Genomic DNA, 22,079 nt, shown 5'->3' on the forward strand with positions numbered 1-22,079 from the left:
CTGCAGCTGAGTGGTAAATTCCTCGACAATAAAGCTTCCCTCAAACATTCTAAATAGGGTGTGTACAACGCGCTACCAAAGCACGCGTGTCCCAGTAATTATTTTTGTTGCTTTCCCATACACCATACAAATGTCCTCTTGGAGAAAAACCAAACAGATTTCAGAGACGTAGAACGCGTGACGAGCTTCGCTTTGCGATCAGGGTCCCCGGGTCCCCTTTACACTCTCATGTCGGGCGCCACCAACTTTTTAAAATGTATTATAATTTATTTTTCATTTCTTCATGATTGACGACAGCTCCAGGATCATGGTCTGAAAGAGAGAAGGGATGGTGCACCAGTTAGTGGACTATCTCAAAACTCTAAAACCACTTTAAAACCTCTATAAACAAAGCACAATTAGAATGTGTGGCTCTATATGGAAACTGTGTTTGTTCCTCAGAATCCACTGGCAAGTCACTATTTTACCAAAACTGTTACTTATTTATGAGTTACAAGCCAACTATCCCAACAGGGCTGGTTCTACACTGCTTTAGACTCAAAACAAAACAAATCTGCATTAAATCCATGCAATTAGAGATTTAGAACATTACTCCCCATTGCTGACAGCCTGCTCGCTCAGTGCTGCCACCTGGGGGCGGGAGATATATTGCAACCAATTTAATGTTGATGCGGCTGATCCGAGCGCTAAGTGTCATGAAGTGTCAGGAAGTCATGGTTTATGGAGTGTGATTGTTCCAAAAGTCCTTCCAAATTTTTTTTCAGAACTTTAGACCGGACCCCGCACTTCTAAAGGACAACTGTGAGTACCAAAATGTTGTGATTTCACAAATTGCTTTAGAGTTTACTCGCTCCCAATTTGTGAAGTCAAACTGGAGGTGGTGCACTGGACCCTGCTGCCGGGTGACCTCAGTGGGGTCCAGTGCCAGGGTTTGGCTCTTGTTTGCATTTTTCTGCCAACTTGATGGGATTTGGGTCATGGTCAATGCAGCCCTTCGAACAGAGCAGTAGTTTTTGGATGGCCTCAGCTAATCAAATCCATCAAACATTAGGGAGGGGAGGCCGCTCCCCCTTTAAAGGGATAAGGGTCGAGACGAGACGGTCCGTACCAGCTCCCCGTGTGTCTAGTGCAGAGATCCCGAAGGGCTGCGGGCTAACTGTGTTAGCTCAATGCATGGCTGCAGAGGGGATCAACTAGCCTAGCTCCTGCAAAAGTTAGGGAAATACAATATGTGTGTGTGAACTGAGGATGACGTAGGCTCTTCACTTATTAGTAGATACCTGTAAGATTTATAAGATGATTGTACTTCTTTATACTTTTGGCTTTCTGGTTTGCACTTCGAACCCAATTTGCGTTCAGGTGCAGGATTGAAGCAAGTGGCACAGAGAAGATGTGCAGAGTTCCTTCTGCCGACAGAAAACCTCCCAATTGTTTATTCTTGCACCGACGTTTTGGTCACGTAGACCTTCATCAGCCACCGTTGGTCCGCGACGCTAAAACTCTGCTGCAATGACAAACAGTTGGGAGCGTAAAGCGGCTAACTGCGCCACGTTCAGCTTTCCTTACCATGGACATTCTCCTGCCGGTGGCTGAAGGTGGCGGCGTCACGGCAGGGCTCTCCCCTTGGTTCAGGCGCTGGCCCTCGCCGTCGATCCCGCTGTGAGAGTTGGTGCTGTCGGACGGGCTGGTCAGCTTGCTCTCTGACAGCTCACGGGACATGAAACTGGCTTTCCTGGCTGTGGGGTAGTGATCGCTGTCGGGGGAATCGCTCACGTCGCTGAAGTCCTTGCAGGCACTGACCCTGCTCTGTTTGCGCTGCGGAGGGTTGTGGAGTGCCGCCGGTATCTCCATGTGGCCGGCCATGAGCGAAGGTCGCGGCAGCGCCCCGGCGTAGCGCGGCAGGCCAGAGCAGCGCGGTCCATTGGACTCGTCGCTACTGCACGAGTGCTTCCTGTTCTCCGGCGTGTAGCGTCTCTCCACAGCCCCCAGATGGTGTAGGGCCTGGATGTCGCCCCGGTTGGCCAGGAGGATCTGTCCGGGATGCTGGTCGGAAACGGGGGGAGCGTTGTGGAAGCCCAGCCCCTCCTGATGCTGAGGGACTCCGAGGCCATAATTCAACATGTTCCCGTGCTCGCCCGAGCAGATCGTCTGCGTGAGGGGCAACATCTTCTGCCCTGGCGAGTTGGATAGCACACAAACCTGCTGCGCCACAGAGTTTTTCTTGGACCGGCACACGCTTTCGTCATCCCCGTATTTGTAGCCGTACAAACTCTTTTTGATTTTCTTCACCCCGAGGTGAAATATCTCCAGGAGATTTAGGAACAGGGAGACCCCGGCAATCACCAGCATGAAAACCATGAAAATGTTCTTCTCCGTTGGCCTGGACACAAAGCAGTCCACGCTGTTGGGGCAGGGCTGTCTCTCACATTTGTACAGAGGGGACAGCCCGATGCCGTACAGGGCGCACTGACCGATAATGAACCCCACCTCCACTGCAGACCTGGTCAGGATATGGAACACGTACGTGCGCAGCAAGGAGCCCCTGAGCGGCGCTTTCCTCACTTTCCTGTGTTCGTCCAACTTCCGCAGCTCCCTCTCGATCCTCTTGTGGTCGTCTCCCACCGGGTCGGTCCCCTCCAGCTCTGCTTTCAGCCAGGCCTTCTTCCGATGCCTCTCCTTTTCTAGGGTCCTGAGGCGGTACAGCGCGTGCCCCATGTAGACCAAGGACGGGGAGGACACGAAAATGATCTGCAGCACCCAGTAGCGGATGAGGGAGATGGGGAAGGCCTGGTCGTAGCAGACCGTCTTGCAGCCCGGCTGCTCCGTGTTGCAGACGAACTCGCTCTGCTCGTCGTCCCAGACGTCCTCCGCCGCCACGCCCAGAACCAGCATCCGGAAGATGAAGAGGATGGTGAGCCAGATCTTCCCCACGATGGTGGAGTGGATGTGCACCTCTTCCAAGATACCCCCGAGTAGATTCCAATCGCCCATCTTGCCCTCACATCTTTGTTTTGGGTTTTCCTTTGGTCTGCGGAGAGGGCGATACCACACAAACCCGTTTAAGGTGCTTCACGGGCAAGGTGCCGATTGTTAAGAGTTCAGCGGAATCATCTGGAGGTTAAAGACATGAAAACGTACTTACATCACTTAGATCATTCCTCCTCTCGCTTCACCTCAAATCCTTAAATCCACCTTAAATCCACCTTCAATCGTAAAAGGGCAAGTTTGTTTGCAGAGCGGCAACGCTCTGCTCCATCAGGGCAGGAGGGAGGGCCAACTGCACGGCCACAGACAGGAGAGTTTGGATGAAGCTGCAAACTAGGACTCCCCGAAACGACACCATCGATTGCCCCCATGTGATCCCGCTGTGCCCCGGGGGCTTAGTTCTCCCCAGCAACAACAGGACACCGCACTGGAAAACGTGGAAACACGGACGTCAATACAAAGCAACGTACCATGTATGTTGGCAGCCTTCGAGTATTAGTGTTTGAATTCCGGACTTTCCAGGAGTGTCGGGACCACAGGGAGGTCGCGGTGCTGTTGAGAAATGGGAGCTTACTGAGGAGGAGTAGGTATTGTCCTACATGTTTTAATGGTGGGAATAAAGCAAATTGCCGGTGAAAGATAAGAAAGACACAGGAGATAAAATAAGATGAATAAAGATTATATGTGATGAGGAAGATGAGACAAGATCAAATAAGACATAATAACCTGAGATAAATAGGAAGATAAGATGAATAGGACAGAACATGAAGAGGAGAAGATAAAAGTTTGATAGTTTAATGGTATCGCATGCAAGCAAGTTTAATTATACAGGATTTCATACACAAGCGCAATTCCAAAGAATTTCATGAAAGCAAAGAAAAATAACAAAAGTATAAATTAAAAGCGGAACAAAACGAAAAAGCCAGCTATCACGGACCAATCAGGGATAAACAAATGCAGTTTGGAAGTCGGTCGTAAATTGTTTCAGAGCTCAATGTGGACAAATTAGAACGTCGTCACATCAGAGCTCGTCCTATTTAACACATTTTGGATCTCAGGGTTCGCCCGCCGCCCAAATCCTTGGCGGTCGACACCCTTTGCCTCTCTGTGCGAACCGCCCGCCGCTGGGCTCTTCATCCAGAGCATCCGGCCCCGCGCTCCGGCCCTACAAGCCCGGGGCTCCACGGGGGGCGCTTAGCCAAGAAGAGGAAAAAAAATGTTTGCAATTTTTAAGATATGTTGTCTTGAATACAAAATATGAAGATGTTGTGCGCCCCCCGGATGATAATTTTTATGTTTTAAGAAAAGGAAGGTTTTTTTGCCGCCCCATATTCCGCTGTAGTGGGCGCTGTATCGGGAGCACCGGGGCCTTTCCCAGGCGTGCTGCCTGACAGTTGGTCCGATACAACCCAAAAGACTGTGACGTTTAAAAAACAGGAGCCTTTCTGTGTGGAGTTTGCATGTTCTCCCCGTGCTCACATGGGGTTTCCTCCACCTCACGTCAGTAAGGACCCCCCACCAAAAACATGCACCCATCATGGTCTGACCAGCGATGGACACTTATCACCTGGTCCCCGGGCGCGTCCACGTATGCTGCCCACTGCTCCTGCTGTGCCCCCGGAGGAAGGACAAGCCAGGATGGGTCAAAAGCAGAGGAGCCATTTCACCGGCCACCATCAAGCATGTGTGTGTGTGTGCAAGCATGTGTTGTGGAGTGTCGTGTGACAATTAAAGACTGTTTCTTCTTCTTTCTTTCTTCTTTAGGTGGTTTTAACTCGAAGAGACTCCCTGAAGGGGACGCAGGCCATCAAAGCCCGGTTCGATTCCCTGCTGAGCGCCTCACAACCACACCCGCTGAAAACAGCTGGACACCAACACGACTCAACTCTGACCCCTCTCCCCAGAACCCCAAAACGCCCCCCCCCCCCCCCCCCCCCCCCAGTGTTACAATATTAAAATACAGAAAAAAATGTCAATAAATTACGTGTAAAATCCATTGATATGTGTCGTCTAAATAAGAAAATGGATAATAAACAAGGTAAAAAATGGGGTGGTGCTGAAAAGCTGAGGGGAAAGGGATCCCCAGGCAGATGGGGCAAAATGCTTTTAATTGACAAATTATTCTGCTTATTTGTTTGGCTCTCTGACGTGAGAGGGAGTGGCTGAGTGGGCGGCTGCGCAATTTATTGCATCAATGATCTGTTAAAATAAAATCAAATGACAGATGCACGGTGTGTACAGCCACTGGGTGTTGCCTGGGGCTCTAAAAAGGCTAGGACCGGCCCTGTGTGGAAAAAATAAATCAATCTCAGACACCAGCGCTGTTTCCCGGGTTCCGGTTGTTATTATTATTTCATTATTATTATTATTATTATTATTGCTGTTATTTATTATTATTATTATTATTATTATTATTATTATTATTATTGTTGTTGTTATGATTATGATTATTATGATTATTATTATGATGATTATTATTGTTATTATTATTGTTATTTTTTATTATTATTATTATGATTATTGTTATTATTATTTTCTCGCCTAGGGCTCCAAAAAGGCTATGACCTTTGGGAATGATTTATCGGTCCTGACTGTGCTGGACAAATAAATCAATCTCAGACACTGGTGCCGTTTCCCAGGTCCCGGGCTGATTGTTATTATTATTTTGTTGTTGTTTGGCTCTCAAGCACCAAAGCACTCAAACCACTTGAAGCAGTGGAAGACCAGCCCAGTGACCCAGATCTCAGCGGTTCCCTCCTGAAGGCCGCCCCACCGTGTCGTCTCAGTTCTCGTGTCCTCAAACTCCCGCCACTGAGCGAAGGTCTGGTTGTGCTGCAGGCGATGCCCTGGATTCAAACCCTGCTGCTGCTGCTGCTGCTGCTGGTACTGCTGGAGCGACCCACATTATTATGGGAGCCACATGAAATCCTGCTGCAGTCCATCCAAACACGGGGATTTCACACCATGTTACTGTGGACGTTCTTCAAATCAAAAACATTCAGTAAACCATCGCTCAAAAATAGTGGAATAATAATTACACTAACGATGATACGATAATAACGATAATAATAATAATAACAATAATAATAATAACAATAATAATAATAAAAATAACAACAATGATAATGATAATAATGATAATAATGATGATAATAATAATAATAATAATAATAATAATAATTCTTATGATTAATAATATAATAATTATAACAATAACAAATATAGCTGCAGGCAACAATACACAGGGTGCAGTTCATTCCTTTTAGGAACGTATTACAGTTTTCTTTCTTCCTACAAGTTACTAAACTTACAAACATCGTGGACTAACGTAGATAATTCTGACGTTCAGTTTAAATATTTCTGTAGAACTTTGTTTTAAGAATTGAGATCAACCCAATTGTTTGTGCAATGTAGCAGGAGATACAAGTTTTTGATTTTTTTGGGACGGCTTAGAGACGGTGGATCTATACGGCATTGGTTGGTAATGTTATAAAGTGACTGTGTTCTAACACCAATTTTTGTTCTGAGGATTTGTGAAGATGTTTCAGTTGTTCTTCATACAAATCTACATTGGATTGAATCCAACTGTCATTGAAACATTCCCATTTCAACCAGACACCAACCATTGATTTTAATTTCCAATGTGACTGGTGTCACATTAGACAGGTCAGTTATAAATAACAGTAATAAATAACTGAGCTAAAAGTCCTAATTTTGTTTGTAAGTTGTAAAGAAGGGTAATTTGGAAATTTGGACCAGAAATTACAAAACCAGTCAAATAATTGTTTTATTAAACAGTTGTCCAAAACAGCTGGACAGAATAGTCAAACAAATATCACATTATTTATGAAGATCAAAATCTAGCCACTGGGGCTGCACAAGCCAGTGTATCATCAGTGCCGGTCCCAAGCCTGGATGAATAGAGAGGCTTGCGTCAGGAAGGGCATCCGGCGTAAAAACCATGCAAATCAAACGTGAGGACAACAAATCTGATTTCCACACCGGATTGGTGGAGGGCCGGGCTAACCACCACCGCCACTGGTGCCGTTAGCCAGCAGGGTGCCAGCGGAAACTGCTATGGGATGTCTCAGTGACACTGTGTCCAATGTGCGTCAATTATGACGTATTTACGTGGGTTTAGATATTTACGGAGATTTGCGATAGTTATTTATTTTATTCTATATTATTGATATATTTATAATAATAATAATGATAATAATAATAATAATAATAATGATAATTATATCATAATTATAATAATAACAACATAATAATAATGATAATGGTAATGATAATTATATCATAATGATAATAACAACATAATAATAATGATAATAATAATGATAGTGATAATAACACTGATAATTATTATAATAATGATAATGATAATGATAATGATAATAATACATGTCAAGGTAGAGTTGGGGTTCCTTTCCCCAGGCCAAGGAAATTACTTCCTGCAGATAATTAGTTCTCAAAGCAGTTTATATAGAGTAAAATATATATATATATATATATATATATATATATATATATATATATATATATAAAAAAAGAAAAAAAAGTAGTCCTAAGTCATTAAATCATGAAGAACAGAAACGTCCATGTTTCCTTTTATCACTTTACTTTTACTTCACATTTCTTCTGTTGATCAAAGAAGTGCAAATTGAAATCTTTATCTTTTGGTGTTCTGTCATATTTCTTCTCTTTAAACCGGTCCTGCAGGCGGGGTATACCGCACAAAGGATTGTGGTTTTTCATTTTATTTATATCTGAGTTTCAATAAGCTGTGGTGGATTTGAAAATATCAAATATAAAATATACCTGTGATTTAATCAAATATAAAAATCTATAACACAGGGTTTGAGTCATCAACTTAATTCCCACTTTGCATATTTACCCAGAAACACCTTTATTACTACAAATACATTTTTAAACTGATTAGTCAGGTTGAATACTGCTATAAAACAGACACAGGATGAATAAATAAAACTTTTATTTTCAGTTTAGAAATATGTACAATATTCACAATGCAGAACGATGCATCATCTTCTTCTAATCAACACCTTCCTTTATATTAACATATGGACATAAATGTTCTATACATGAGACTATTCAACTGATTAACACTTGAAAAAAATCAAGTTTGCTCTCGCCAGCGGCCTCAGTGCGTTGACCAATAACTAAATACTGGAAATTTGCATTAAAATGGCCATTTTGTGATGAGGTCCAAAATGTCTCCAACCATTATGTTTGGGAGGGACAATGAAAAAAACCCAAAACAAAAAACACATTTCACCAATACGTAACAGGAACTACAGTATATTCTATACGTCATTCATATCCAACGCTTCAACTCGGCAACACCAAATAAAACCATTTGAAAGCGTGAAAGTCACATTCGCTCAGTAAGATATAAAAAAAAAAAAGAAAATAAAAAAAAAAAAGAAAAAAGATTAAAAATAATTAAAATCCCCCCCGGGGGGGATGAATTAAGTGTTATGTTATCTCAATCGTTTAATGAATTCCATCAGTTGAGCTTTCAAAAAACATTTTCTGTGGATCTTTAACGTCAACCGCTGACGGAGCTTCCTCCCCCGCCGCCGCCCGACAAAAAAAACCCCCCAAAAACCCAAACGACACCTTGGACGCGTGGCGCTGACACGCCCTCATTGTTCCACGGTGTGAAAAGCTTCCCTCACGCTGTCCTCCAACACCCGTCGTGGCTGTGATCGCCCATTTCCCACCTTCTCACCCGGCACAAAGCGTCTCCTCGGCGCGGTGGGAAAACAGCCTTTGTTTTCAATAAAGAAATAACTTTAAATGAACCCCCTCCTCCCCTCCCTCCCTCCCTCCACATTTCTCTGCTTGCATTATGGGATGTCAGCAACCGTTTGGGGAAACGCGGCGGTCTCATGAAACCCAGGTTTTATTCAGACGGTCTGCCCATCACGGCCGCCGGGCCCCCGACAGGGCTGATGCTTGAGTGACCTTTGACCCCGACGACAGGAAGGCCCCGCAGAGCGGCGGCGCTGGCTCTACATCTTCCCCTGCTTCTTGAAGAGCTTCATCAGCTGAGCGAATCTGTGGGCGACCTGGAGAAAACGGGAAATGGTTTCAATGTCAATAATTAGATTCTGTCACAACCCAGATGTTCCACATGTTTAAATTTTCAGCAATTTTGTATCATTTACAGCGAGTAAACAGTTTTTCAAATTCTTCCTTCTTCAAAAAGACAAATGATGGGATTTTCTCTCCCTTTGCGCTGCAAATGCCATTTGAATTAAAGTATATTACGTTCCACTGAGGCAAAGTGGGGGGAAAAAAAAAGTAAAAAACTAAAATTTAAAATGTAAAACCAAAAGTTCGTCTCAATCGAAATGAGAGAAAACCTGCACCGCTGAAAACGCATGACGTCAAAGTGTTTTTCTACTCGCACAGTGCATCCGAAACGAGATACAAGGAGCGAAGACTCCGACACGGGACGTCAACACACCTGCGACGACGGCTTGTCCAGCTTTTCGGACAAGGTGGAGAAGGTCTCCCGCGAGGCGCCCCTCGTCTTCATCTCCAGCAGGATGGCTCGATCCTCTTCCCTGTTCGGGGGGGGAAACCAAACCATTCAACACATCTGAACCTGCCCGCCCCAAAAAGCACGTAGACAGGTCAAAGGTTTACACTGTAGAAACACAAGGCGGTGCAACGGCATCGGCCACTGACCTGGTCCACGAAATCACCACCGCTCCCTTCTTCTTCACCACGTTCTTGGCGGAGAGGCTGGCGGGCGACAGACGCTCCTTCGGGGGCTTGGCTTTGCCGCTCTTCCTCCTCCAGCCCTGCGCTTTCTCCGCTCCCTCGCGTCCGCCTTCCTCTTCCATCTTTGCCTGCTTCGCTTTCCCTTTCTTTTGGCGTTTCCTCCTCTTGGTTCCCGCCTTGCGACCCTCCGCCTCCTCCTGCGGCGCGCCGGCGGGGCAGCTGCCGGAGGACGGGGTCGCCGCGTCGCTGTTTTGCGTCGTTTCCGAGCCGGCCTCCGCGTCCGAGGCAGGCGGAGGGGCTTCCGGGGGACCGGGCTCTCCGGGTGGGGGCTCGTCGCAAAAGGAAGCGGGGGCGGCCCCGGGGGAACACTCCGGCGGGTCGGCGTCTTCCTGGCCGCGCCGCTGGCCGTCCTCCGTCAGCGTTCGGCTCAGGCTGTCGTCGGCCACGAGGGTGGCGTCCGCCTCGGCGGGTGTCTGGCGGATCTTCACGATGAAATGATCGTTGGACCTCTCCACCACCACCGCCCGCATGGGCAGGTGGGGCTTGAACTGAAAGGGCGTCGGGGCACCGTCGTCGTCCTCCGTGGTCGAGCCGCCTCCGCCGGAGCCGCAGGTGGAGTTGTCCGTGTCGAGGGCGAGGTGGAGGTCGTGCGCCAGCGCGTCGTCCCCGTCCAGCAGAGCGTCCTCGCTCAGGTGAGCGCTGATGACGCTCTCGGGCGTGGACATGGCGGACATGGCGGACATGGCGGACGGCTGCAGGAAGCTGAGGTGGCCGTCTGACTTGAGGGGGGAGGGGATGGTGAGGGAGACGGCGAGGTCCTCGGCAAGGATGGAGTAGGACCTCAGCGGGGCCGGGCCGGCCTGCGACCCCGCCCGGGCGTCCAGCGGCAGCTCCAGCAGGCAGCTCTCGTCGAACAGGGCCGGGTTGAACGGCGTGCGGACCTTGTACCCGGGGGAGGACATCACACGCGGCGAGATGGCGGACCACGTGGTGACGAGCTTGGAGGGGGAGGTCAGTCTGCCCGGGGACCCGAACCTGGTCGGGGAGGTGAAGCTGATCAGGCTCTCCCCGGGGAGGACGTCCTTGCGCGGGGTGCTGATGGACCAGCACGCGCCCTCACCCGCGGCCACCCCGCTCTCCAGGAGGTCGCTGCCCTGCAGGAGGCACTTGAATATCTCCCCCATCTGGGAGTCCCTGGCCAGGTTGAAGGTCAAGCTGGAGGCCTGCTGCTCCGTCAGTATCTCGAAGTCGCTGCTGGTCTGGGAGACGACCACCGACGCCTTGTGGCTTCTCTCCGGGGTGGAGGGGTGGACCTCCGCCACGCCCTTCGCTCTCTTCGGATTCGGGGCGGGGTCCCCGTCTTCCCCCACGGAGATCCGGATGTCTTTCCCTCGGCTCCCGAGGCCGGTCCTGCATGGGGCGATGGGGTGGGGCCGGATGGTCCTCAGTCGGATCTGAAGAGACTTCTCCTTCCGGCGACCACGCCGCGGCTTCGGGGAAGCAGCGGCAGCGGCCCTCTTGGGTGGTTTCTCTTTCCTGGCGGTGGCGTCGTCGTACTCAGCCTTGGCTCTGACCAAATGGTTCGCCGGCGCCGCTTTGCAGAAGCTCGTCAGCGTCGAGTGAATCTCCTTGAATAAATAATCAAGCTGAACATCCACAAAGTGCCACAGTTTCTGCTTCAGATCGGCCGCCTGCAGCTCGAATATGCGTTTGACGATGCCGTTGTTGGATAGTTTGTCAAACACGGACGTGATCCTCCTCCTCAGCTTGGCCTTCAGCTCGCCGGCCTCGTCGCTTATGGCGCAGAAGCCGGCGCCATCCACGAACTCCAGGAAGGATTCGTGGGAGTTGTTCATCATGCCGTAAAAACTCTTCTTGGGGAAGATCTTGTGGAGCTTCATGTACTTTTTTCGGATCTGCGAGCGAACCTTCCGGAAGGTCTCCATGACTTCCTCCATGGTGGAGAAGGAGGCTCTGGAAACCGAGGGGCAGACCGTCTTAAAGCGGCTCCTGTTGGGGGAGGGGCTTCCCGAGGACGATGCAGCGGCGGTTTCGCGGGCGTCTTCAGAGGGGACGCCGGTCTCCTCCGATTTTCTTCCGGGAGTATTTGTAAAGGATTTGGGGCTTTGTTTGATTTGGGCTGGCTTGATTGATTTAGCCATTTGAGGAGAGGGGGTCAGGCAAACAGCGTCATCGTCGTCGTCTTCTTCTTCTTCTTCTTCTTCTTCACTTTCACTGAGAATCTCCCCTTCCTCCAGTTCGCTGGTGAAGGGGCAGGAGGGGAGCGCCGATGCCGTTTCCACTTTGTTCTGCGACTCTTGCACCTGTGGTTTACCGAGGTATTTGTGCTCCTTGCTCACGTCCAACGTCATGTGACTGGAAACAGGAGGCCTGCTGGAGAAATCTGCGACCGGGGAAGAAAGAGAAGGAACCACACTTTAACGATAACAAATCTTTGGCGGCACAAGTGTCGTTGCAACAGTGAAATAAAGACGGTGTGTGTGTTTTTATTTTTTATAAAAAAAAAAATTGGGGGGGGGGGCAGTGGCTCAGGAGGTAGAGCGGGTCGTCTAGCAATCTGAAGCCTGCCGGTTCGATCCCCGGCTCCCCCTGGTAGCGTGCTGCTGTGTCCTTGAGCAAGACGCTCAGCCCCCTAACTGCTCACCGGGCGCCGCTACATGGCAGCCACTGCTCCTGGCTACGTCAGATACTAAGACGGTAAATGCAGAGAAATTGCAAATTCCCCCCATTGTGTGACTAATAAAAGGTATAAAAATAAACAAATAATAAAAGAGTCGTAAATTGGCACAGGTTATCTGTGGAACCTTGGAACGGGCCTCACCTTTCCTCAGACTTTTGACATGAGGTGGCTTGGTGGACGAGGCCCCGGGGCCTCTCTTGGTGAGCCGCATGGGGCTCCTCAGGGGGCTGATGGCATCGGGGATGCTGCTCAAACCCGCCAAGGTTCTCATCATGGAGTCTTCATCGTGGAACAGAGGCACCGAGCTGGAAGGCTTCACCGCGTCCTCCTTCTCCTCGTGGCGGTCGCGGGGGTCGAAGGCCTTCCTCGGCGTGAAGCTCTGCCCGTTCTTCTGCTTCCCCGGCACCGCCGTCTCCTCCGTGGTGCTGCTGACCTTGGACACGCCCACGCAGCCGCTCGACGAGCTCGGCTCGTTGGCGACGCTGTCGCCCTCCGGGTCCGTCTGCGGCAGGACGACGGGCGAGCTCAGCTCCCCTCCCTCCGGCGAGGCCTCGGCCGCTATGGTGCTGGAGACTGCTTCGTCGACGGGAGCGTCCGGACGACGGCGAACGTCCCCCTGGCTGACGGAGTTTGCCGGAGCGGGCGGAGGCGCGGACGGGTGGCGGCCGCTGGCCGAGGCGCACCGACCCTCCGGCTTCGCCCTCCACTCGTCCACCTCCTCAACAGGGTCTTCACCCGGGAGGGGACGGGCTAGGTCTGTCCCGCCCGCCCCCGCGGTCGGGCTGCACGGTAGTGTGGTTTGAGGAGGTTCTGCGTTGGATTCCAGCTCAACGGGTTTGGCAAGACTCGTAGAGTCTCTTCTTTCAGTTTCTGGATCGGATAGTTTCAAAATATTGCACTTGTGGTTTTCCGAGACGCTCCCGGGTCCCCCGTCAGGACAATGGGAAGGCTCCGGTGTGTCAGACTCTGGGCTCTGAGCCCCGGGTTTTGAAGCGGCGCCGCGTTCCTGAGGTGCGATGGGAACGCCCTCCGACGACGTGGGCGTGTCAGTACTTTGAAGTTCCGCAGCCTCGAGGAGCGGGCCACGCGCTGAGGTAGTTTGTGTAGTAGTGACCCCAGGCGGCTCTCCGAGCACCACGGCGTCGTGCGTTTCCGCTGCTCCCGTCCCGTCCGCACCCTCAGGATCTGCTGAATCTAGGAGGCGCGTCGGGGACTTCGCCACTCGGCCGTCCTCGGTCAAATCCGCCTCCGTTTCGGTTAAAGTGCTGTCTATTTCGTCGATGACACACATGTCCTCGATGTTAGGCTGCTCGCTGTGATCTTCCAGGGAACTCTCCGCGTCCTGGTTCGCCGCCGCCGCTTCCTGTCGTCCCGGAGGCTTCCGCGACCGCAGTTTCTTCACCGGCGACAGAGTGAGGTTGAGGGTCTCCATGAAGCACAGCTTCCTGCTCGGACTGTTCTCCTCGACGGCGCCGCTCGACTCCGCCAGAGTCTCCCCGGGCGGTGGCTTCTCCGTGTTCCTGTTCGTCCTCCTCTCCCCCTCCTTGTTTGTAACTTGATCCTGCTCTTTCGCGGTTCTCTCGTTCTCCCTGCTCCTCTCGGACCCGGCGCATCTCTTGTCTCCTCTCCTGTTGCCGCCGTCCGGCCGCCGCTCAGCGCTCCTCTGGTGATCTCGCTCCGCTCCCTTCCCCTGGGAGGACTCGCCCGAGCCTTCGCCGCGTTGCTCAGGACAGGAGCGCCGGGGCTCCTTGCCGTCCGCGCTCCTCCTGTGCTTGTCGTCGGCGTGCTTGTGCTTCCTGTGCTCCCGCTCCGGGTCCCTGAGCCGCGGCTCGGACCCGTCCTTTGACGACTCCCGGGATCCCCGGGCGCCGGCCGGAACGGGGCCGGACCCCGGCGCCGTGCGCTTGGCCTTCGCCTGCTGCCGCTCCCGACTCCTGTCCTTGGCGTCCTCAGAGCCGTGCGAGGAGGACGCTTTGCGCTGCGAGGAGTCGGGCGGAGGGGGGCTCTTGTGTCTTTCGGGTTTGTTTTGCCGCTCGACGTCGCGCCGGTCGCCGCTTTTGTGGGATCTGCAGCTGTGATTCTTCGCCGTCTCTCTCTCCACCCTGTGAGACTGGACTCTCTCCATAACGCGGCACTCCCTGTTTGGAGCCGAACTGGGTTTGTGCTTCTTGTCGGTTGGTTCGGACGGCCTCCGACCGTCGGGTTTCTCCTCCCTGTGCTTCGGCTGAGTCCTTCTCTCAGAATCGTTGCGTCCCGCGGACGAGCCGGAGGTAGATTTGCCCGCACAAGTCGATCTGCCGACGGTCCTTTCCGCCGCCTCCGAAAACCCCCTCGAGGGATCGCCGGAGCAGGCGGCGGGGGGCGGTTGGGGCGCGCTTTTTTCCCCCGGTGGCGGAGGCTTGGGAAGGCGGTCCTCCCTCGGCGGTGAAGGCGGTCGAGGCTTGGGCGGAGGAGGCGGGGGGGGGAGCGGTGGCTGCAGCAGCTGCAGCGGCTGCGGCGGCGGGGGAGGTTTACACGTTGAGCCGCTTGAACAAGTGTATCTGGCTGACGGCAAATCCCGCGGGCCGTTCACAGGAGGGCGAGCTCTGCCCGGCCTGAGAAAACAAACAAACACAAACATCTTTCACACACATTTAAGGACATTTATTACATAACGCTTCCACGATTCTCGGTTTTTAAGATTTGAAATCTTAAAAGAACGAAGTGGAGAGTACGACACTCTTCATTATTTTCATTTAAATGTAACCCTCAAGCAACCCAGGCACTTAAATCCATTATTATGGTGAGGATCATTTATTTGATCCAAAATGTCTTGACTTTTAGGAAATGAGTCGCCCTCATAAACCCAGCGTCATTGTTTCCATTTTCTGTTTTAATTTGAACTTCAGCTTGTGACATATTTGGGTTAAATACGACTCTGGTCAAAACGATAACTTCTTGGTGACTGAGTGACTTCATCAAATAAATCTTTCTAAGAACCTGGGTTTCTGTGGGGTCTCACGTTGGTTGCTCGAGGGCTACGTTCAGTCATTTAGACTAATGTGCGCTCATCATCTTCTTTGTCTTGGTGCTGCTCCCGTTAGTGGTGGCCACAGCGGATCATCTGCCTCCAACGCCTTGTGTTCTGCGCATCCTTCTCCCTGAAACCACCCGCCTGCATGTCCTCCCTCATCACATCCATTAAGCTTCTCTTTGGCTTCCTCTTTTCCTCTTGCCAGGCAGCTCCATCCTCAGCCTCCTTCTCCCAACGTAACCCTCACTAAATTATTCAAAATCTTACCCTTTGTTCAACCTCTGAATTTCCTCGTCTTTTCGATGCACTTCCTGTCTGGCTGTTTTGAGGAGGGCGGAAATGTTCTTTTTAAGGCGCGAGTTCTCCGTGTTTAAATCCGTGTTCTAGAGGGGGAAAAAAAAACAAAAAAAAAAACATTCTAATTTTAACTCTAAAGGCTTCTGGGGACAGAAACTAAAATTAGAGCAATATGGTCAAATTACTGTATATATATATCTGCAACGAAACATTCTTTGTTGCACATTTGACGACTGCATTAGTGCAAACCCCCCTCCAGGAAGACCCCGAGGGGGGGGGTCAAGGTTGAACAAACCTGCATCTCCGTTTGCTGCAGCCTCCTCCGGAGCTCCTCAATCTGACTCTGAGCCGAGACAAATCGTGACTTCAGCTGCGCAAATGAAAGATTTAAAAAAAAAAAAAAACAACAACATAGTGTTCAGTGTGTTGTAAACAGAGATAACTGGTAAAACAAAAAATTGGGTGTTATGACTGTAGATGAATTTAAAGGCAGGAATAGCGACACTTGAATGTTTGCTCAGGCAAGAAAAAGTTTTGATTTAAATACGACAAAAAGTGTACGAGACGCACGACATTTCAAAATGAAAACGTTTCTTCAACGTGTCCTCTTTCATCGCCCCACCAGACCACTCGTAAATATAAGACAAACAATTTGGCCCATTGAACTGCATTGAAGTCCGGTGAGAAGAGGCAGCAGAGCGGTCGTTCTCTCGACGGCACAGCGCCGTTGTGAAGTTGCGCCGTGAACAGTTATAAATGATGGAAACCAACATTTTAATAATTAGACCTCGGTTGGGAAAAAGCAAACCCGTCCTTTCCGCCTTGTTCGGATATTGTCATTATTCATCAATGTGTAGCTTTTCCTTGGTTTGTGCACTTTAGGACGAGGGCGAGAGCGAGGGAAAACAAACAACAACAACAACAACAGAATGGGAGCACTTACGTCTTCATAAGTGGAGTCTTTACTCTTTCTTTCCTCTGTGAGGATTTCTTCATACAGGTCCATTGATTCCTTCACCCGCGGAGAGAAAAGGCCCAAAGGCTTCTCTGCAAAGTACACAGATGAACGAAAAGCATTTGTAGCGTCATAGCTATACAGTTGAGGTTAGAAATTAAAGTACTTCTTGTCATATATACAGTGAAAAAAACACATACATGGAAAATAAGTTGATGTTAAAATAATATAGAAAAAAAAAAAAAAATTCCCACAGCCAGTGAATTATGAAAGTTATTGACAGAGGGCCAGTGTAAAATGTTGCTCAGTGTCTCATCCGTGTCGTCGCAGGACCATTTGTAATAAAAAACATTTTGAAACATGGGAGTGACTTTTACCCGCATCGTTGCTGGTGGACGTATCCAGCCCAGAGTAGATGTCCACGGAGTCCTCATCAGAAACAGCTGCAGAGACTGAGGATGGGAACATTTACATGGTTACAACACCACCATAACAACCTACAGTCACACCCATAATATTTATATTTTTTGTGTTGCGCTTTGTCTAAGTCTATTCTTCTTGTTGTTATTATTATTATTATTATTATTATTATTATAATTGTTTATCTTTTTTAACACAGCATTTGGGTCCACATTCCTCATTTTAAATTTGACTTGACCCATTAAAAATATTGGTAATGGCCAAACGTAGATAGATATCTTATACTTACGACCGAAAACGGCGCTCGTGTCTTCATACATGTCGTCCATTCTTTTAACTCCGCATTCGCTTCACTGGCTACACGGCAAGTACCTGATAACACACCAAAAAAAACAGGCCAGAATAAGTTAGTTTTCAAAAGTAAATTCGCTGCTAGTGTGTATCTACAAACCAAGGTGTATTTTAAAAAATGAGCCCACAATAGCCTTGTGGAAAATGACCAGGATCATTTGGAATGCATGTATGCATGTTTAAATATTGTACGAATATCTTTCTCCAACACTCATCCCGTGGGTTAGAACCACCCCAAACATCTTACTCAACGGTACAAACCGCATCTCCCATGACATACCTTTGTCGGCCTCTCTCATCTGCGGGGGTTATGTTTTCCCAACAAACACGTCGGGCTGCAGAAGACAAAGCAAAGAACAACAAGGTCTGAACAACAGAACAACAGAGGCAACCCCACAATCCCCAGGCCATGCGTCCCGTCTGTTCACTGAGCAGGTAGAGCCCGGGCTGTCAAACGTAACATGCATGACAGACAAAACACTCTTCTGTGGCAAGAAGACGAGGATCTCGCAGATTCTAATTGAAGGACTTGGGACCTGAGGGGGGGGGGTTGATGTCAGGCATCGAGACGCTCCATGGAGCTGCAGCCACCGCGCGGGGTAACTGCGCGGAAAAAGTCTCAGGTCTCCACTAACGCGCGTCACCCTGGAACTCACGCCGGCGTTGCCGCGCGGGACCGGCGGGCCCCGGTGGATCGGCCGCGGGCGACGAAATGAAACCGGAGGACGCGGGGTCGCGCTGCCGTCACCACGCGCTGCTCGCCGCTCCGCCGCGGCTGGTTGTTCCGCTGCGGAGATGTGGCGCCAACGCGCCAGCAAACCGGAAGTGGCGACATTTTCCCGCGGCGTGTCACTCGGAAGGAGCCCCCCCCCCCCAAAAGAAAAACAACAACGCACCCCAAACGCTCCCTCAAGGCTCCGCCACGCTCCGGCGTTCGGGGGGGTTTGTCTACGGCTTCGGGGAGCGGCGGGGGGAGGCCCGGACGCTCCGCCCGGCCTGCACACAAACACGCGAACGGAAGGCGAAAAGCGCCTCTCCCTGCGACGGCGACGGGAGTCCGGGTTCCCCTGTCGCCTCCTTTCTACGTCACCGGCGGCGGCCCGGGCCCCGCTTCCCCGGACCCGGTCCTCGGCGACCCGCCGGAGGGAGCCGTTCGGCTTCTGACCGTGAGCTCCGCCGGGGCACGGGAGCCTCGCGCAGAACAAGACAAACACACTTTTAAACGCGTCTGAACGACATGGTTTGGTCGTTCAAAGTGTGGATCTCAAGCCGAAGTCTCCCAAAATGAAACGCGAAACGAAAATATTGACTTGACCTGAATGGGATGTTGAAATCAGTGACGTCCCATTGAATATCAGTTATGTCCGATGCCTCGACCCCCCCCCCTGCATTTATTATGTGATTATTTCAAATCGAAACTCAGGGAGGTTTTGGGGATTGTTGTTGTTGTTGTTGTTGTTGTTGTTGTTGTTGGTTTGAGTCGCGAACGCTACCATCCCTTTTGCCGGTGTCGTGCCAAAGTGGGATCGTCCGCCAAAAAACGACCGTAGCATCAACCCTGTGACTGAAAGGTTGATTACCACTTCAAATAAGCTGCTTTTCATTCATGGGGCTCTGTTTGACACATCATAGCCCACCCAGTCCCTCTTTTTAACCAGTTGAAATACATTTGAAGGGCCAATACAACTCATAAAATGCAGTTTCGCACTCGTCTGATCGGTGATTTCAGCTCATACGCTGTGACTGAAGGTTGTCGATCACTCAAATGACTTTGATTCATAAGGTTTATATTTGACAGGTTGACCCGGCGCACGATCCCTTTTTGGCACGACACCCCTACATTTATTCAGACGTTATTTCAAATCCAAACTCGAGCGGCTTTTTTTTCGGCGACTCTCGCTCTTTCCCTTCGTTGGCAAATCCAGACTCAGCCTCCGTGAATCCGAGCCGAGTCGGACGCGGCTCACCCGGGGGATCCGTTCGCCGCGGGCGCGTCGTTCGGCGCCGCCCGCGACCCGGAAGTACTTCCCCGCCGCTCACATGTGGACGCAGGGTTTTTTAACGGCGACGGTGGAACGTGCTTCACATGTTGTGGCGCGACGCGGTTTCCCGAGCGATGCCGTTCGCCCAGTAAACGGCCCGAATAGACGTAGATCCGCGTCCACAGGCGACCGGCCGATGGTGCCATGGAGAACCTCGAGCTGAGCCTGTCCTCACTGGGCGTCATATCCAGACACATTGACAGGGGCCACAACGAGCTGAGCCCGTTTCTGGCGAAGCAGGTAGGATGCTCCCACCCGCCTCGGACGCGCCGTGGTCGGCTTAGTGTGCGGTCCCCCTCCCCCGGTGTGTGTTTACATGCCCCCCGAAACGGAGATAGGACCCCGCACAGCCGCGGCAGGTCGAGTTCACAATAGTTTTTGAAATACACCCGGTCCTGAGGGCTCAGCGTGGGATACATACAAATACAGATACATCAAATTCACATTGTTCCTCTTTTCACAGGTAGAATAATACTTTCGCAAATCAGAAACTGTTGGAAATGCGACATGGGCTTATTTTGATGATGTAGTCCAGGTCTGACAGCTGGGAGTACAGTGGTTTGACTACTATAAGTACAGATCGAGACATGGTTTTGGGTGGTCTGCGTTTAGGGGGGAGAGTCTGAAAATTCCAAGGGATTTGAATGCAGCGTGGAAACAGCCTTCTCACATCAGCCCTGAGTTGGATCGGAGGACAACTCCAGCTTAACCCTTCCCTTCGCCTTCCCCTCCGCCGCCCAATCGGAAGCTGCGGATCGGACGCCGACCTCAGCGTCGCACAAATACAGTCCCAAAAGGGCGTCTCAGGCCCGCATTTCACATCGGAACCGTCCCCTGGTTCTCAGCCCTCGTCCGGGCGGAGGAGGGCTGAGAACCCTGAGACCAGGACGACCAGGCGCTGAGTGGCGACATCAATGAGATAATGTGACAAGTCATCAGTAGAGCCGTGTGTTATTTATGATTTGTGCAGTGGGGAGAATTAAATTCCGACATTTTGATCGAGATCCATGTGAGTCTGACGCTTTTGACAGTTGATCTCTCTCTCGCTCTCGCTCGCTCTCTCTCCCCCTCCCCAAGACATGGAACCAGCAGGACAGGCAGTGCATCCTGGGATGCCTGGCGCAGCTGCTGCTGGAGAAGGATTACACGCTGCTGATCGCCCGCCACCTGCGACCCCTCGTTCTGGACCTGCTGGAGAGGAACGCCGGGCGCGTCAAGTCGGGCGGCCGCACCAACCACGACCTGCACGAGCGGCTGTGCGTGGCGCTCAGCAAGCTGCTGGGCGTCAGCCCGGACGCCACGGCGTAAGTGGGCCCCGCCCGCCTCGCGCCGAGCATCGGGCGGCGCTCTCCTGCTTGTGTGCTTGCGCGTGCTTACCGTACTGTCCTTGGAAATACATGAGTACCTCGGCCAACGTATTGGACGATGAAATAACTTTTTTATCCTAAAAATACACTATTGATTACGTGACGGCAGATTGGGTGTGTTGAGCTGTTATGATGATACGACATTTGAATTCAGACCAAAACTCTAGTTTATTCGAAGGTTGGAAGTCACACCATGTTTGGTAATGGCTTCGTAAGGAGGGCAGTGCGGCTCATGAGGTATTGGTGTTTTTTTTCTGGTAGTCAGAGGTTGCTGGTTCCATCCCCGGCTCTTCCCGACAGTGTGTCGCAGTGCCCTTGAGGAAGGCACGCAATCCTAAAATAATCCCGAATTGTAAAATTCTGCCTCCGCCACCAGTCCCTAGGTTCCCCAGCGGGTCAATACGGTGATATCTTATGTTTATTCTGTGTCGGTACAAAACCACTGAACAAATGATCCCTTTCCCCTCGTTCTGACCCCTCCCTTCCCCTCCGCCAGGTTCGCGGCGCGGTACTTCGACGACGCCCCGCCGGTGTTCCAGCGACTCTTCTTCACCAGCGAGGAGGCGTCGGCCGTGCAGTACGGCCCCCGGAGGATGAAGCTCCGCGACCTCATGGGGGCCACGCTGCGCTTCCTGGCGAGCGACTGCGCCAAGTTCCGCGTGCTCTGGGACTGGAGTCCCTGCGTGTCGCAACTGCTCACCAGCGACGTCATGGTCAGAGGGTGCGTGGCCGCGTCCTCATCAGGAGATTTTGATTCTTTTATTTTTTATTTTTCTTTCTTTGAGTTGGGTTTATTTAGGAGGGACAGTGTACATTAATAAGTAACGGTGCCAGACTGTGGTCCCTGGACAGATGTTACAGAGTCACCCTGCGGCCATATTGCGTTCAAGCGCTGGGGCCAAATGAACCATTGCACCCACACAACACACCGCAACAGGTTTTATTTGTAATTTATAATCACTGAGTTATTTCTCCAACCCCTAATCCCAGTACAGTCTCACCGGGCTTCAGAAGCTTCACATTTCTCAGAGTAATCAACGGCATTGATGAGTGTTTTTTTTATTATTTTTTTTTTTAATTTTTTTTTTCCCCCCTTTTTTGGGGGGAAATTCACTTTTTGTCTCTTTTTTTACCCACACGCAGAAGAGAACATTTACACCAATTTTATTCCTGTTTGTCCAAAACGGAGATA

The 22,079-nt window shown here is 50.7% G+C and overlaps 3 protein-coding genes across 3 annotated transcripts in view; 1 reads left to right on the forward strand and 2 right to left on the reverse strand.

Annotated features, from left to right (window-relative positions):
• Positions 1-273: 273 nt before the first annotated feature.
• Positions 274-2,991, reverse strand: gja10b (gap junction protein alpha 10 b; the record flags this gene model as incomplete). Its single annotated transcript, XM_079996726.1, has 2 exons — positions 274-312; positions 1,567-2,991. 2 exons carry the CDS (start codon positions 2,989-2,991, stop codon positions 274-276), a joined length of 1,464 nt encoding a protein of 487 aa, XP_079852852.1.
• A 6,032-nt stretch (positions 2,992-9,023) lies between these two features.
• On the reverse strand, positions 9,024-17,885 carry casp8ap2 (caspase 8 associated protein 2; the record flags this gene model as incomplete). The annotated part of the gene is made up of 11 exons (XM_080023954.1): positions 17,759-17,885; positions 17,417-17,499; positions 17,085-17,159; positions 16,696-16,799; positions 16,048-16,122; positions 15,723-15,838; positions 15,015-15,036; positions 12,584-14,882; positions 9,706-12,145; positions 9,482-9,581; positions 9,024-9,080 (listed from the first exon to the last, which is right to left on the reverse strand). Exons 2-11 carry the CDS (start codon positions 17,454-17,456, stop codon positions 9,024-9,026), a joined length of 5,328 nt encoding a protein of 1,775 aa, XP_079880080.1. The 5' UTR covers positions 17,457-17,499; positions 17,759-17,885.
• A 1,779-nt stretch (positions 17,886-19,664) lies between these two features.
• The window catches only part of mdn1 (midasin AAA ATPase 1), a gene marked incomplete at its 5' end in the record, with an annotated part of 79,840 nt that continues 77,425 nt past the window's right edge, over positions 19,665-22,079 (forward strand). The window contains 3 exons of the mRNA XM_080019069.1: positions 19,665-19,760; positions 20,598-20,824; positions 21,384-21,608. Of these exons, the coding sequence (XP_079875195.1) occupies positions 19,665-19,760; positions 20,598-20,824; positions 21,384-21,608 (548 nt within the window). The remainder of the gene's footprint in view (positions 19,761-20,597; positions 20,825-21,383; positions 21,609-22,079) is intronic.

This window comes from Zeus faber, assembly GCF_960531495.2.
Source record: "Zeus faber genome assembly, chromosome: 2".
NCBI classification, from domain to species: Eukaryota; Metazoa; Chordata; class Actinopteri; order Zeiformes; family Zeidae; genus Zeus; species Zeus faber.